The sequence below is a fragment of the Paracoccidioides brasiliensis genome (assembly GCF_000150735.1).
Source record: "Paracoccidioides brasiliensis Pb18 unplaced genomic scaffold supercont2.1, whole genome shotgun sequence".
Lineage (NCBI taxonomy): Eukaryota > Fungi > Ascomycota > Eurotiomycetes > Onygenales > Ajellomycetaceae > Paracoccidioides > Paracoccidioides brasiliensis.
Window position 1 is genome coordinate 641,597 of NW_011371358.1, and position 14,704 is coordinate 656,300.

At 47.5% G+C, this 14,704-nt stretch overlaps 5 protein-coding genes across 5 annotated transcripts; 2 read left to right on the plus strand and 3 right to left on the minus strand.

Annotated features, from left to right (window-relative positions):
- Positions 1–988: 988 nt before the first annotated feature.
- PADG_00191 (uncharacterized protein) lies at positions 989–3,226 on the minus strand (the record flags this gene model as incomplete). The annotated part of the gene is made up of 3 exons (XM_010757941.1): positions 989–2,430; positions 2,496–2,881; positions 2,955–3,226. 3 exons carry the CDS (start codon positions 3,224–3,226, stop codon positions 989–991), a joined length of 2,100 nt encoding a protein of 699 aa, XP_010756243.1.
- Positions 3,227–3,975: 749 nt separating this feature from the next.
- Positions 3,976–6,515, plus strand: PADG_00192 (6-phosphofructokinase; the record flags this gene model as incomplete). Its single annotated transcript, XM_010757942.1, has 3 exons — positions 3,976–4,722; positions 4,788–5,246; positions 5,319–6,515. 3 exons carry the CDS (start codon positions 3,976–3,978, stop codon positions 6,513–6,515), a joined length of 2,403 nt encoding a protein of 800 aa, XP_010756244.1.
- A 2,371-nt stretch (positions 6,516–8,886) lies between these two features.
- Positions 8,887–10,475, plus strand: PADG_00193 (uncharacterized protein; the record flags this gene model as incomplete). Its single annotated transcript, XM_010757427.1, has 3 exons — positions 8,887–8,932; positions 9,092–9,658; positions 9,856–10,475. The coding sequence occupies 3 exons, from the start codon at positions 8,887–8,889 to the stop codon at positions 10,473–10,475; spliced, it is 1,233 nt and encodes a 410-aa protein (XP_010755729.1).
- Positions 10,476–12,121: 1,646 nt separating this feature from the next.
- Positions 12,122–13,029, minus strand: PADG_00194 (uncharacterized protein; the record flags this gene model as incomplete). The annotated part of the gene is made up of 4 exons (XM_010757943.1): positions 12,122–12,257; positions 12,422–12,544; positions 12,681–12,781; positions 12,883–13,029. The coding sequence occupies 4 exons, from the start codon at positions 13,027–13,029 to the stop codon at positions 12,122–12,124; spliced, it is 507 nt and encodes a 168-aa protein (XP_010756245.1).
- Positions 13,030–14,277: 1,248 nt separating this feature from the next.
- Positions 14,278–14,613, minus strand: PADG_00195 (uncharacterized protein; the record flags this gene model as incomplete). Its single annotated transcript, XM_010757428.1, has 2 exons — positions 14,278–14,488; positions 14,531–14,613. The coding sequence occupies 2 exons, from the start codon at positions 14,611–14,613 to the stop codon at positions 14,278–14,280; spliced, it is 294 nt and encodes a 97-aa protein (XP_010755730.1).
- Positions 14,614–14,704: the final 91 nt, after the last annotated feature.

Here is a 14,704-nt window from a genome sequence, read left to right on the forward strand (position 1 = left end):
AAACAAACAACGTGGACAGTAACTGACCTTCCCCTCACCCTTGCGGCGATGACTTTCAGACAAGATAGAGCAAATCGACCAAGGTTCCCCTATGATCAAATCAATCTTCGGAGGCCGTTAGATCACGCTTTCTGCAATGAGCACCTTAGAAGGCACAAAATGCTGAATATTCCATAGGACAGGAATATGCAGCTTTATCAACAGATTGGGAACTGAAGATCGAGGATAGCTGTGGAAAGGATAGCGGTGTGCCAGGAGCTTTGTCCGTGGTTTAGCGCTACTGCTATCGATGCGAAGTTCAGATGTTAAACTTGGCACCAAACAGAAAGAGGTAAAAAAAAAGCCTATGATTGGTATCCAGGTGGTTGACCGAGATGAACCTTGGATGAGTTGGTTAAACTTGGCACAAACTAAGAGTTAATAGGCGTCTATGATTGGTATCGAGATGGTGTTGGTAGAATGACAGATGGAGACCAAGATGTTGTTAACAGAGAGTTCAAGCTGGCAACTAGGGCAGGAATTCGGACAAGTAACTAAGTTAACTACTACTAGCCGAAAGCCGAGAAACTCAAGTTGCCCGAATATGCTGACTCGTCCCCGTCAGCAGAACCAAACAACGATATGAGAGACACTGTAACTATTGGCACTCAAAGGGAGTGCGCGGGTGGGATGAAATTAATGGTAGTTGGTAATTTGGTATCCTGGAGAATTATCTTGTGTGTGACCCTGCACTTTAGAATATAGCTGAATTAAAAAAGAACCGTCAGCTGGAATCCTGGCCGGTCGGGTTGAAAACAAAGGCGACATCATCGACGAGATGGTCAATTATATACATTTTACATTTCGTGTTACAGAATTACCAATTGGGACATATTTCATATATGATTGACTTCATCTACCTGCATCTCGCCTGTTTGTTTTGTCGTTTAGATTGGGCTCTAGTTAAAAACAGAACAGAATCCACCAATTACCTCAATACATCTTACACTCACAATTCTTCCTTGATCTCTCCCCTACTCATATCCCTTAAAACGTCCTGTAACATCTTTTCACCACCCTGCAAGTCGAAACCCCCGGCGTCATTTGCATCAACACGCCACGAATGGGCAATCAACCCTTTAGGAGGCCCTTTCAACTTTGCAGTGACATCCACCGCTCCATCAAACAATGCATAGTCAGAATCAGTATCCGGTCCGTCCAACCAGTGACACTGCACATCTAACCTGTTTGGATGTAGGTCAATTGTGAGTTTCTTGCTGCGGCGCTTGGAGGGGGAGAAGGCGGCTAACTCGCCATTTTCGGGGAATATTGGTTCCCACGAAGTTAGATAGGACTCAGGGAGTGGAGTTGGGGGGTTAAAATCGTCTTTACTGTCCTTTGGTGGTTGAGAGTGGTTGATTGGTTGTGTCAGTGTTGATGGGAATGATTCTGAGGTACCAGCTAGGTGTGGGATGAGGAAGACAAGGTCTATGGTGAAGAGATGGAGGATGATTTGCTGAAGATCGCTGCGGAGGCCCGTGCGGGATGATTTGGAGTTAGACCTAGGAGCAGAGGTGATGTTGGTGGCTATTTCGAATTCGGTACCTAGGGCGTTGGCGTTGGTGCTGGTTGTAACACGGATTTTGAAGCTGGAAGCTGGAGAGAGAAACGTGCCGGTTATGATGGACTCTAAGGGCGAAAGGAAAGAATCCACCAGTCTCTCGACGAAGGGTGGATTGTCTGATTCAAAGGCTGCACCTGCACCGCTGGAGATCGGAGGGAGCTGTACGGATACTAGAGGAGCGGTATCATATTTGCATTTCAGCCCAGCAAGTTGTAATGTCTTAGTCGTAGAGTCAAGGAAAGATTTTAGCCACCGCAGGGCTGATTTGTGCTGTAGATAACCTACAGTTGGCTTAAGGAGTGAGTATTCTGGGTCTGGGCGACGCTTTTCTGTGACTGGTGGTGGAATCCGGGTCCTCCGTCGGTATTTCAGTCGATGAGCATGGGAAAGGAGAAGCCGGAGAGATTGGGCCACAGTCTCAGCAAGAGCATCCTCAACGTGTTCTTGCTGGTCCAAATCTAAGATACCGTCTTCGAGACCGACCATGTCAATGAGGATTTGTTGGCTCTCATTAGCTTGGAACTGTATCAAATTTTGTTTACTTTCAACCCCGTGTTGCAAGAGGGTTCGAGCTTCTCTATTGATTTCATGGAACAGCTCTTCTTCATATAAAGCGTCTCTAGCCAAACGAATACGACATTCAATCGGGTCGTCCGGTGACAATACTAGGCGAATCAATTTCGAGGCTCCTACAATTTGGTTATCCTGATGCACCCTGACACGTAGCGAACGAGGTTTAGATGTTTGTAATCCCCGGTCCAACGTAAGCTGCCCTCCATCACCTTGCCTAAGTGCCGCAAGGCCACGGTCACGGAACGAAGGGGTGGCTTGAGACCTTCATTAGCCAGATGAACTAAATCACAAGTCAACTTTGAAGGGGGGGGAAACCAACCTTCCAAGAACCCAAACTGCACACCTAGCGTTTGTCGTTCTCGAGGAAGTCTGCAAACTTTCCAGCCCTTCTCCTTGATATCTAAAATCCCAGCCCAGTACTTCGTCTCCGCCGCAACCTCTTCTTCCAACCGGGTGGCAGACTGCAGTAGTTTACTAGCAGCAGCATCAAAGCTTTCTAGCTTCCACCCTCGTGACAGATTGTCAATTTCCTTCTGCGCAGCTGCGGTCTTCTCTGGGACTTTCACGACATCTGTTTCCAACGATCCTAGTGGGGCACTTTGTTTTAGGTAGGGTGACATGGAAATCTCAGCCTGGCGCGGGGTGTATTTTGAGAGCAGCAGTGATACAAAATCGAGGGCATAGTTAGCTTCAGCATGAGCCTGCCTATATTCTATCCCAGTCAGTCTGAGGATAATCTCTCCTTTTGAGACAACGTCGTTTTCTCAGGGAATCGCACATTGCAAAGTCCACAATCTGCGCACGGCTTTTAAAAACATGCTTGAGCCGATCAGTTGGCTTAGCTTCCTGCGATTCAACCCCGTCCAGCTCCTGTCCAGTCTCCTCTGCGGCGCGTCGAGCTTCGATCTCCTCTTGAAGGCTTTGCTCCGTCACGTTGCGAAACGAGCCGCGCTGGGCATTGATCTGGGCTATTCGTATAGGTAGCGAATCCGATTCGTCTAGTGGTTTCTGGCTCAAGGGGCGCAGCGGGAGGGTGAAGGATTCCGCCATAACGGCAGCAAGATGCGAGATCGTTGAATGGTGGTGTTATGGCTGGATATCGAGGATAACTCAAGAGAGCTCTGTTTTTAGTCTCTAGGATATTGTAAGGGGAACATTGCGAGGTGTGTTAGGACACTAAGTGTAGCCCAGTAGGACTCGGGCAAAAATGAATAGCTTCGGTTGGTGTATATCCAATCTTCGTGTATAGTAACTATATAGATAATTTGCTCTTTGGTACATCCGGAGCTGAGTTTATCCGAGACCACTTTTTCCATCTGCAACGGGCCCTTTGCCTAAGCCAAAGTAGGAGATTTAACTAAGCCCAACTATCTGCACCGCCCCACCCGATCCTTGTGGTTACTAATCAATGGCACGAGCCAAACCAAACAGACTGAACCCCTCGTCTCAACCGCTGCGGGCTTCGTTGCTGATACACCTGTTCACCTGCTCACCTGCTCACCTGCTCACCTGCTCACCTGCTTATGATTATGCTGTCAGAGCTGCAATTGTCTGCGGTCTTTGTGTTTGTCTAATACTGTTTCACGTTTACTAGAATATATCTAGATTTTCTGATGTTATTATTTTTCTTTGTTTCCTTTTGGTCCTTTCAGTTGCGTAGCTGCATCTACCATCACCTGTCACTTCAACTCCCACCATAATCCTTAATACTGTCCATTGTGTACCCAATATCAGCTCTACGGCATAAAATTTACCGAAAGTCTCGATACTGATAGCCGTTTATTCAATCAGCAATCACAATGGCAAATGTCACGAACATGTCTCCGGTGAGCCAGTCCAAACGCCGTCGTGTTGCCGTGTTAACAAGCGGTGGCGACGCCCCGGGTATGAACGGTGTGGTTCGCGCCGTTATCCGTATGTCAATCCATTGCGGTTGTGAGGCCTATGCTGTCCACGAAGGATATGAGGGTCTAGTACGAGGTGGGGACCTGATAAGGCGGATGCATTGGGAAGATGTGCGTGGTTGGCTCTCGCGGGGTGGTACTCTGATCGGCTCCGCGAGATGCAAATCATTCATGGAGCGGGATGGCCGCCTGCGGGCTGCGAAGAACATGGTGCTGCGGGGGATTGATGCTTTGGTTGTATGTGGTGGCGATGGGAGTCTTACAGGGGCTGACATCTTCCGCTCGGAATGGCCTGGTTTGCTGGATGAATTAGTGAAAAGGGGAGACTTAACGGATGAGCAGGTGATGCATTTTAAAACGCTGAATATAGTGGGTATTGTTGGGTCCATTGATAATGATATGTCGACAACTGATGCGACTGTTGGTTGTTACACGTCGCTCCATCGTATATGCGAGGCTGTTGATGAGGTCTTCGATACGGCGGCTTCCCACCAACGTGGCTTCGTAATTGAAGTTATGGGACGGAATTGTGGCTGGCTGGCATTGATGTCTGCCATTAGTACAGGAGCAGACTGGTTATTCATTCCCGAAAGGCCACCACGAGATGGCTGGGAAGACGATATGTGTGACATCATCACCCAGGTACTAGAAACTGGCATTTTTTGCAATTGAATGAACAACGGCTAACAGAAATCGGCTGGTGGTAGAACCGAAAACGAGGCAAACGCAGGACAATTGTTATTGTGGCCGAGGGCGCGCAAGATGCCAACCTAAATAAGATATCTTCCTCATCTGTTAAAGATGTTCTGAACAACAGGCTAAAACTTGATACGCGCGTAACCGTCCTGGGCCACACCCAGCGAGGGGGGACAGCGTGTGCTTATGATCGGTGGCTGGGCACCTTACAGGGGATAGAAGCTGTCAAGGCGGTCCTGGAGGCCAAGCCTGGCGACCCCTCGCCTCTGATCACACTCAGGGAGAATAAAATCGAACGCTCGTCTCTTGTCGAAGCCGTTCGGGTCACCAAAACCGTCGGCCAGGCTCTCAAGGACAGGGATTTCGCCACGGCCCTGTCAATGCGAGATGCAGAATTCAAAGCCTATCATAGAGCGTACATCAACACCGCGACCCCTCATCATCCAAAAATGCAACTTCCTGAAAACATGGTGAGTGTAGCTTCCTACCTAAACGTACTTTACTTGTTTATATTTACTCACACCAAAACCCTCCTTTTTCAGCGTATGCGAATTGCAATTATCCATGTTGGAGCGCCAGCGGGTGGCATGAACCCCGCGACACGGGCAGCTGTAGCCTATTGTTTAGCCAGGGGACACACCCCAATTGCCATTTACAACGGATTCCCTGGGTTATGCCGACACCATGCAGATACACCAATAGGCTCAGTTCGGGAAGTTAAATGGCTGGAGTCCGACTCGTGGGTGAACGAAGGCGGCTCTGAAATTGGCACAAATCGCGGTCTACCATCCGCGGACATGGCCAAGACAGCTGAATGCTTTGAGCTGTACAAGTTCGATGCACTCTTCGTCATCGGTGGCTTCGAGGCATTCACAGCCGTTAGCCAGCTGCGCAAGGCCCGCGAACAGTACCCAGCTTTTAAAATCCCTCTCGTCATCCTCCCCGCCACGATCTCCAATAACGTCCCAGGCACTGAATACTCACTAGGCAGCGATACATGTCTGAACACCCTCGTTAACTTCTGCGATGTAATCCGGCAATCAGCCTCCTCCTCACGCCGCCGTGTCTTCGTCATAGAAACCCAGGGCGGCCGCTCCGGCTACATTGCCACCATGGCTGGATTTGCCGTGGGCGCCTACGCAGTCTACATCCCAGAGGAAGGAATCGACATTAAAATGCTAGCCCGCGATATAGAATACCTAAGGCATAACTTCGCCACAGACCGTGGCGCCAGCCACGCAGGCAAGATCATCCTACGCAATGAAACTGTATCGAAAACGTATACGACCCAAGTAGTGGCAGATATGATCAAGGAGGAAGCAAAGGGCCGCTTTGAATCCCGCGCTGCGGTGCCCGGCCACTTCCAGCAGGGCGGGAAGCCGTCGCCCATGGACCGGGTGCGCGCGTTGCGCATGGCGATTAAATGCGTGCAGCACATAGAGCAGTTCCAGGGCCGGAGCAAGAACGAGATTGCAGCCGATCCGATGTCCAGTGTCGTCATTGGGATCAAAGGGGGCGAGGTAGTTTTTGGGCCGATGTCGGGCGAGGGGGGATTGGAGGAGACGGATACGGATTGGGAACGCCGCCGGCCGAAGAATGACTTCTGGTTGACGTTGAAATCGTTGGTGGATACGCTTAGTGGGAGGCCTGGGGAGGATCATGATGGGGTGCTGCAGATGTCAGAGGAGGAGGGCTGGGGGGCGTATGCGCCGTTGGATGAGTGTCATTTTACGGAGTAGATGAGGACCCTGGTGCCTCCGTATGTATCATTGCGTATGTGGTTGGTGGCGCGGAGATATAGAACGGGGCAGCGGTGGTTGTTTTTGACACATGTTTTATCTTAGATATTTGATTTAATTGATTTAATTTACATTCTATGTGCTTCCATATAGGTATTCATTTTCCAGTAAAGAGACGGACGAACCTACCCATTTTATTTATTTTATTTTTTATTTTTTATTTTTTTGACGTTGGTTCGGTAGTAAACTGACTAATTACTCCGTTCTCCCAAGTCACTTACGTTAACTCTCCTACCGATGGAATGTATACTTGTTCATCGGAACCCAGCCCTGCCCCTTGACCCCCTAAATCAATTATTGAATGGGAAGAATTGTAACAAGAGATACAATGATACTCCCTTTGGCCTATTCTATTTCCAGGTTTCTTTGGTTCCATGGACAGGGATCTTAAGCTTGAAGTTAGAAATATATCATCCATGCATAACCGACTTTCTGGAAAATCATCGTGTTGTATCAATTAGAGGCACAAGTAGCGAGGGAGAATTAAATCAAAATGTAGAACGTCAAATATAGATGCGGTAGTCATAGTTAAATCAGCCTTACATAACTAGCATAACTGCGTGGTTAACAATTTTGAGTTATTTCCATCAGCAAACTCCTCAAGAGGCTTCTTCCGCTAACCATGGTTCCAGGGGTCGTAGCAATACCGTTGCTTCTAGCTCCCTTTTTCATCTCATTTTCTCAAACTACGGAACATTAAACAATTAACTAAGTTTAAGTAACTAACTAGTTAGTTAACCAGTTGGTTCAACTAACTTCAGGTCTTTGGTGTGATTACCAAACGGCTCATTCCACTGAGACTCCATCCCGTGGGGCCATTGGCTCCCACAAATTCCAAGTGGGTTGGGTTGCTGGCCAGCAAAACCCGGCAATAAACAATGAAATCAACTAGAACCGTCCTCTGCCGATTCGCCGCTGCGCCGCTCCAGAGGGGGGACCCCAAGCGGCTTTCGCTTAACCAAGTCCTTGCATGTAACTCACCTCCGAATGCTCTGATACTCTCATTAGTTAGGGCCCCACCCCGTTATATGTTAGCGGCCTGCGTGAAACCAAAAATTAGTGCGGGGCACGAAGTTCAACATTCCGATATTTCAGTTGGGGCCAGGGTGGGTTGGGAATGACTCCATATTTTCTCAGAGGAACAGTAAGCGTTTCTCTGCTTCAACTTTGTCTCGCTGTATTATTAATTTGTAGATCGGAATTTAGTCTTCTTCTTCTTCTTCTTCTTCTTCTTCTTCTTCTTCTTCTTCTTCTTCTTCTTTCTTGTTTTTTGGGATCGAAGTTAAACTTAAAAATTAAAATTCCAAAAAGCCGTGCCTGATCACGTGGCTAGCTAGGCCGGATCAGGGGCGAAACCTTGGATGCTGAGGGCCAGACACACATACAACAACAGAACCGAACCTCCCCCACCCGAACAAGTCAATTATTCAAGAAAAATAAATCAATCTGATTGATATAGCGGATGAACTTAGTCTGTAGGCCGTGCCCCCCCCCCCCCTTCCCCCCATAGTTTTTGATTAGGAGGCCCCGCTAAAATATTAGGTGTGGGGAAGCGTGTTGAAATACCAGGAGGACATAAAACTTTGCACACTGCAGTGACCTGTCAAACGGTGGGTGCCGATCTTCAGCGATCTTGGCTGGAGCTTGTTTTGGCCAAAAGCTGGCGCAAACGAAGCATTTACTATGGGATTAAAAAGGCGTGTGAACTGCGAGCAAGGGGAAAGGCTAGAGTAGATGGTAGCTAGATAGGGAGGAACTTATTCTGCTTGCCAGTGATCTCATCGTCAGGAAGAACGTTCCTAATGGGTATGCCGCTGATTGCTTCGGTTGATAGTTTGATACGTGTTCGAGAAACTGTCTTGTCTGTCTGTCCATGGGCTGTGCAAACTCTCAGTGTTAACTGGTAACTAACCGAACTAAAATGCTCATCTTTGTTGCAACCTCATCTCGGGCTATTCCACTTCACTGGTTATTCAATCATCTTTTGTTTTTAACCATCGGATGGCTGGGGTTCTGTGTTTTCTCTTTCTCCTCTCTCTGTGCCAAGCTTCATAGCCACTCTGTAGCGGGCTACCCTTCATATTGTCCGGAAATACACTCCCTTTCGTCCGTCGCCGTGTTTGGTGCGTTCTCTCGAACATCTCCTCTATATGAGTTGAACTTCTTAAGTCCCGTTGATCCCTTTCTAGAGCTTTTGCCGTTCCCCTCCTCTCCCTCTTCCAACTGTCTCTTTTCTACAGCTCCCCACGGCCTGCAGTTGCCATAGGAGGATGCAATTGCGACCCTCTACCTCCCGCTCTTTTATCACATCATGGGTGTTTACATTCTCGGCTCTCCTCCTGCTAGCAGCACTTCCCGTACATGCCATTGAGTTAGATCTGGAAAACGATGGTATATCTCCTATCTGGAAGACCCCAATATCCTCCTAGAACCCTCTCTGATTAAAAAGAACAAGAAAGAAAAAGAAAAGAAGGAAAAAAAAAAAAAAAAAAAGTCTAACCCATGATCATCAATAGAGTCAATAAAATCTGCTGCCAAAGCCCTCGCAAGAGGGTGTAAAAGCTACTACACTGGCGACAACCCAGGCGATGTCCCGGGTAACTTGCCTCCTCCTTACTACTGGTGGGAAGCAGGCGCCCTCTTCGGCGCATTCATTGACTACTGGTTCTACACTGGTGATGACACCTACAACGACATAACCATGCAGGCGATGGTCCATCAAGCGAGCCATGACCGTGACTTCATGCCCACCAACCAAACAAGAGCTGAAGGGAACGATGACCAGGCCTTCTGGGCTATGACCGCCATGTCTGCGGCGGAGCGCAACTTCCCCAATCCCCAGCCTGACCAACCGCAGTGGTTAGCACTGGTGCAGGCTGTGTTCAACTTGCAAGTCGGGCGCTGGGACAAGGGGGCCTGTGGAGGTGGGTTGAGGTGGCAGATTTTCCGGTTTAACAACGGGTTCAACTATAAGAATACGATATCTAATGGATGCTTCTTCAATATGGCGGCGCGGCTGGCGACCTATACGGGTAATGAGACGTATGCAAAGGGGGCGAAATTACAGGGGGCCGGGAGGGAGAGTGTGGCTTTGAGAACAAAAATTTTTCTTTTCTTGGTGGGGGGGGATGATAGAAATATTGCCCCCCAAATCATTCCCTTCCGGGGGCCGTATAACCCCGGGTTTGCTTTGTTGGGGCCCCTTCTAATTTTCCATTTGTAAGCTTCTTTCACTCCTTTCCCCCAAAAAAACCCCCCCCCCCCCCCCCCCCCCCCCCAGGGTTTGATCGTGTCCCGGTAAACATCACTGACGGAAAAGACAAGACCAACAACAGCGACAAGTGGAAAACGCGCGTTCAGGGCATAGTCGACGGCTTGGACGTCTTCTTCTTCAATAACACAAACATCATGTTCGAAGTCGCCTGCGAACCGAACGGCAAATGTGAGACAGACCAACGCTCCTTCAAAGCCTACTTAGCACGGTGGATGGCCGCAACAACACAGGTAGCCCCCTTCACAGCGGAGCAGTTATTGCCAAAGTTGAGAGCATCCGCCATGGCAGCTGCAAAAGTCTGCACAGGGACCACGGTGGGGCAACAGTGCCCGCTCAAATGGACCACGGAAACATTCGAAGGCGAAACGGGCCTGGGAGAGCAGATGGCTGCGCTGGAGGTTATACAGTCGAATTTGATATCGAAGACCCCGCCACCGTTGACCAATCTGACTGGAGGAACAAGCCGAGGGGATCCCAACGCTGGCCTTCAGAGGGGGAGGGGCGATCAGACTCCGGATATTGCGACAAGGAAAATTACGGCAGGGGATCGCGCTGGTGCTGTGATTTTGACGGTTCTTCTCATTCTCGTTTTGTTGGTGTCCCCCTATTGGCTGCTTTGTGTGTAGCTACGTGCGGGGACACAGAGTCAAGGACGATATTTTGCGCAGTCTGACTAGCCTCTATATGTATAATGGCAGGTTCAAACACGACGGAGAAAACCTGAAAAATGGGTGGGTAAATTGGGCATGCGAGATTATAATTGTAGATATTAAAAAAATATGTACATTCTGGCCATTGCGAAGGTTTGGAGGAGGATTTCATATGCATGGAGTATCTTTAAAAAAAAAAAAAAATGATGGCATTGGGCATGGCGTTTGCGGGAGGAGATGGATGCATACTTTTGCATATATATGTGTATATAGCACGTAAATATTTCGTCCACTCTTTATATCCAAATGCATGCATGAATCACATTTGAACTGATGATGCCTTTGCTTCCAGTACATTACCTTGCTTTTTCCCGGATTCGCAACGTCCATGTACTTTTGAGGTTTTGTAAGTTTTAAGGTGCTAGTTAGTTAACAAACAATAGATGACTATCTGGCTTAGTGAGCAGCTTACACAATCAGGAGAATCGGACTGGTTTAACTTCGCTTTTACATTTTGAATGGGGTAAAGGGAGGAAAAGGTTTTCAATACAAGAGAAAAGGGGCTGGAGGGAGATGTGATGCTAGCTAACCGTTATGTTGAATAGAAGAAGAATCTAGAAATGGCCCCTCCTCCAAGGGTAATTAAATATAGGCCAGGAGTATGGAAGTTCGTGTGACTTGGGAAAGGGAGTCAGGGGTAGAGGGTGATTGAAGGGAATGGGTTCAGACGAGACCCTAGGACAACAATAGATAAAAAGAAGGTAGACGGCCAATTCCATATTGTATTCTGTTCAATGTGTCTCTGATATAGGAAAAGGAGGTGAGAGCATCTTCATTCGGAGTGAGAATTGTGGATCGTAGGCGTGGATTCTTAGGATAGAACCTTCAGAAGGTACATTGCATGAATTTCGGAGGATATTGGTACAGCTGCAGGTGTGAGCTATGAAGGATTTCGAAAGGAAAACTTTGAAATGGCAAATTAAGATACCACATATTATCCGCGACTAAGATGCGCAACATACATACACATCACATATGGAATTGAAATGAAAATGTGCTGGTAGCGTGCAGGGGCAGTGTCATGGGGCATTGGGGTGGTAAAGAATTCATTAATGATCATGCCAGATGTGATGGCAAAGAAAGGCGGGCTGAGAGCAACAGGGCAGGTAACTAATGAATCAGGGGAGACAATGCACAGATACATACATAACAAGGGACCACTTCCCCGCAGAGTTGGGAAGCACAGGAAACAGGAGACCCAACAGTCAACACTCTTTTCTCACATTTGCAGTCCTTATTTCATTTTCAACATTTGTCCATCATCTTCTGATATTATATATATATATATATATAATATATAGATAATTTCTTATTGCTTGTTTTCTTCTTCTTGCCATTCACCGCAGATGTGTATGTGACCGACCAATTGGTCATTGATTCGGGATGTTTTAACACCACATTTGGTCTCATAATCAGGTATTACTTTATTCCTCTCCCTCACATCCCCCACATAACGCAGTTCTCATCCTTTCTCAGCAACGACAGCGAGCACACAGTGTATAGCCTGTGTATAGCCTGTTCAGAACGAATGTCAAATATTTTCTCCGGCACCGTCACCAAAATTACACGGTCGCTTCTCCTTCCGCAGACTGACTCGGGGCCTCTCTCTTTTCCTGGTGGACCGCGGGGCGGTTACGGTCCTGATGATACGACCAGAGATTATAAATTTCCAGCATGGCCGCGGATAGGCAAGCGAAGCTACATTTGGACAAGTTAGCATCTGAATTGATGATTTTGTTTTACACCTGCATGCTTTTAAATAGGCAAATCCCGCTTGGATAATGAACCTCTGGGACTGGGGTAACAAGGTAACCAGAAATATAACGCATTTCATTGCAATGATGGATGGAGTGGTATCTTACAAAGCAAGGAATGTAAATGCCTCGTTGGCGCGTTTGGTTGAGCAACGTGCACCTGGAGGGCCGAATAAGAAGCATGGATTCTCGTTGTAGTCTTGAGCCGTGAAGATAAAGGAGGTTAACCATCTATATAATTATGATTTAGTATACTACTTTTGAATACATGTTTCGATGGGATTGTCAATGCGATTGTCAAACGTTAAATGGAGGGTTTAGCTCCGCTGTGATGCGAGTGATGCGAAACGAAATGGCATCTACGTACAGATAAGAGAATATAATGTCAATGGGAAAGGAGACTCCTCCAACTCGAGGGAAGAACGGTGACACCAATCCCGGGACGAAGAAGATAACGGATAGTACAGCCTGCTTTAAGTGTCAGTGAATTTGAACTCGTGTTGGGATTTTGAATGGAGCTTCCGAGAATGCAAGTAAAGAATGGAAGCAATAAAAAGTAGTAACCGTACAATAACTTCCTCATACTTCGTATGCAGGCCTCTAGGAAACCTACGAAGGAAATATGATACAATGCCCATGACAATAACAGCGCTGGTCCATTGTATGACGCGGATAAAGAACAGAAGGCCCCGCAAGGCAGTGTTAACTTTGTCCATGGCAGCTCAACTTGGTGCAGCGTCTCGTATCTGAACGACAAGAAATGAAAATATAATGAAAAGAAGCCCTCCTATCCTGATAAAAGAATATTTTATATGCTGAAAGGGGTATCTCTGAGTAGATAAATGGAAGAGGAGAAGGGATCAACCATAGCTGGCGTTTGGTTTTGGGAGGCGACATGCCTTTTATAACTACGAAAGCTCTTCTGCATTGCAGAAATACATGCCTGCTTGCCTCCTTACGCCATCTAAAGCATCAGTTAGGGAGGTGTCAGAGCACATGATCGATAACAGCATTGTCCTGCAATCACGCCGCCCATAACGTCATAAGAGCCCACACTCGTTGGAAGCATGAGAGGAGGATCCCCATTGGCCGGGATAGGGTGTGGTAGTTGTTGAACACAAGCTCGATGAAGTACCCGGTTATGATGGAGAGTCTAAATACTTGAATTGAGGGTAAGGCTGCTGCGAAAGGTAAAAACGGGTGCATAAAGGCGTTGTCATTCGATAAATTGGCGAAAGTTTGACGATTTTGAATAACTTTAGATGGCCAGAACCCACAACTTCCTAAGGTAAACCCAATGTAGGAAATAGAAGGTTTGGGGGGGTTTCCCTGATCCGCTATCAGTTATCATCTGACTCCCTGGCACTTTGCAGAGAGACTATTCAAAAACAATTCCGTGGACCTAAACAATATCTGGCAGACTTAGTCTTCCTGAGGATTGCCACGGTGTTTAATCCTAGGAATTATCATCATCATTGGACGTGCCGTCAAGCAACGGGGCGGGGGTCTTCTGGCGCGGTGACCGATGGTAACTAGAGATCGCAGGCTGCCTCCGCTGGCGGATATTCTACCCAGGAGTTCTTAGAGCGAACCTGCCATTGGGGCGATTCGAAACTAATTTCCCGAGCAACATCGATATCTGTCATGCTATGAACAGGGGTTTGCAGAAATCTAGAGAACGCAAGCTTAGATATCTTCCTTGTTGTCGGCATTTGGAATGATGTAATGCTTATTGGTAGGTGGTATCTAGTTAGTTAGCTACTCTGAGCGATTAGTCAGAACCTTAAATCAACACGAATTATTTCCACGTTCCAAACACTTGAAGCTTATCATCATAAACAGAAGGATTTGGATTCAACATGAGCGGAGGATGACTTTTCTCATCAAGCAAGCCCACTACCTATCTAGGTATGCTGTATCATGGGGAGCTTGTTTAACAACTCTGCTTTTGCAGCTATATATCTTCATTCTGCGGCCTCATCGTTCTCCATGGTTTCTCTCACACCCCGTGTCTTCTCGCTCTCTTCTGTTTTGACTCTCACTCTCCGTTTCACATTGGACAGTGGGGCTGTAGCTAACAAGTTGAAATCTATGTCATTGTTCCACTTTTCCTCTTCCCGACTCAATTCCACGAATCCCGACAGCACTTTGATTGAGTTGGGATAATCCTTCATACTTGTCTGAACCGTGATTTTTGGGACCTTGATTAATATTTACCCCCAAATATTAATCAAGGCCCCTCCGCTATCGACAAGCCTTGTAAGTGGATTTGCTGCCCAGGATTGTGGTTTGTAGTCCATTGCCCGCACACTACGACACCTTCCTACCCATTGGACCCTTCCGCCCCTCTTCGATGGAAGAGAACTTGGGGCTAACGTACGTAATCCACCA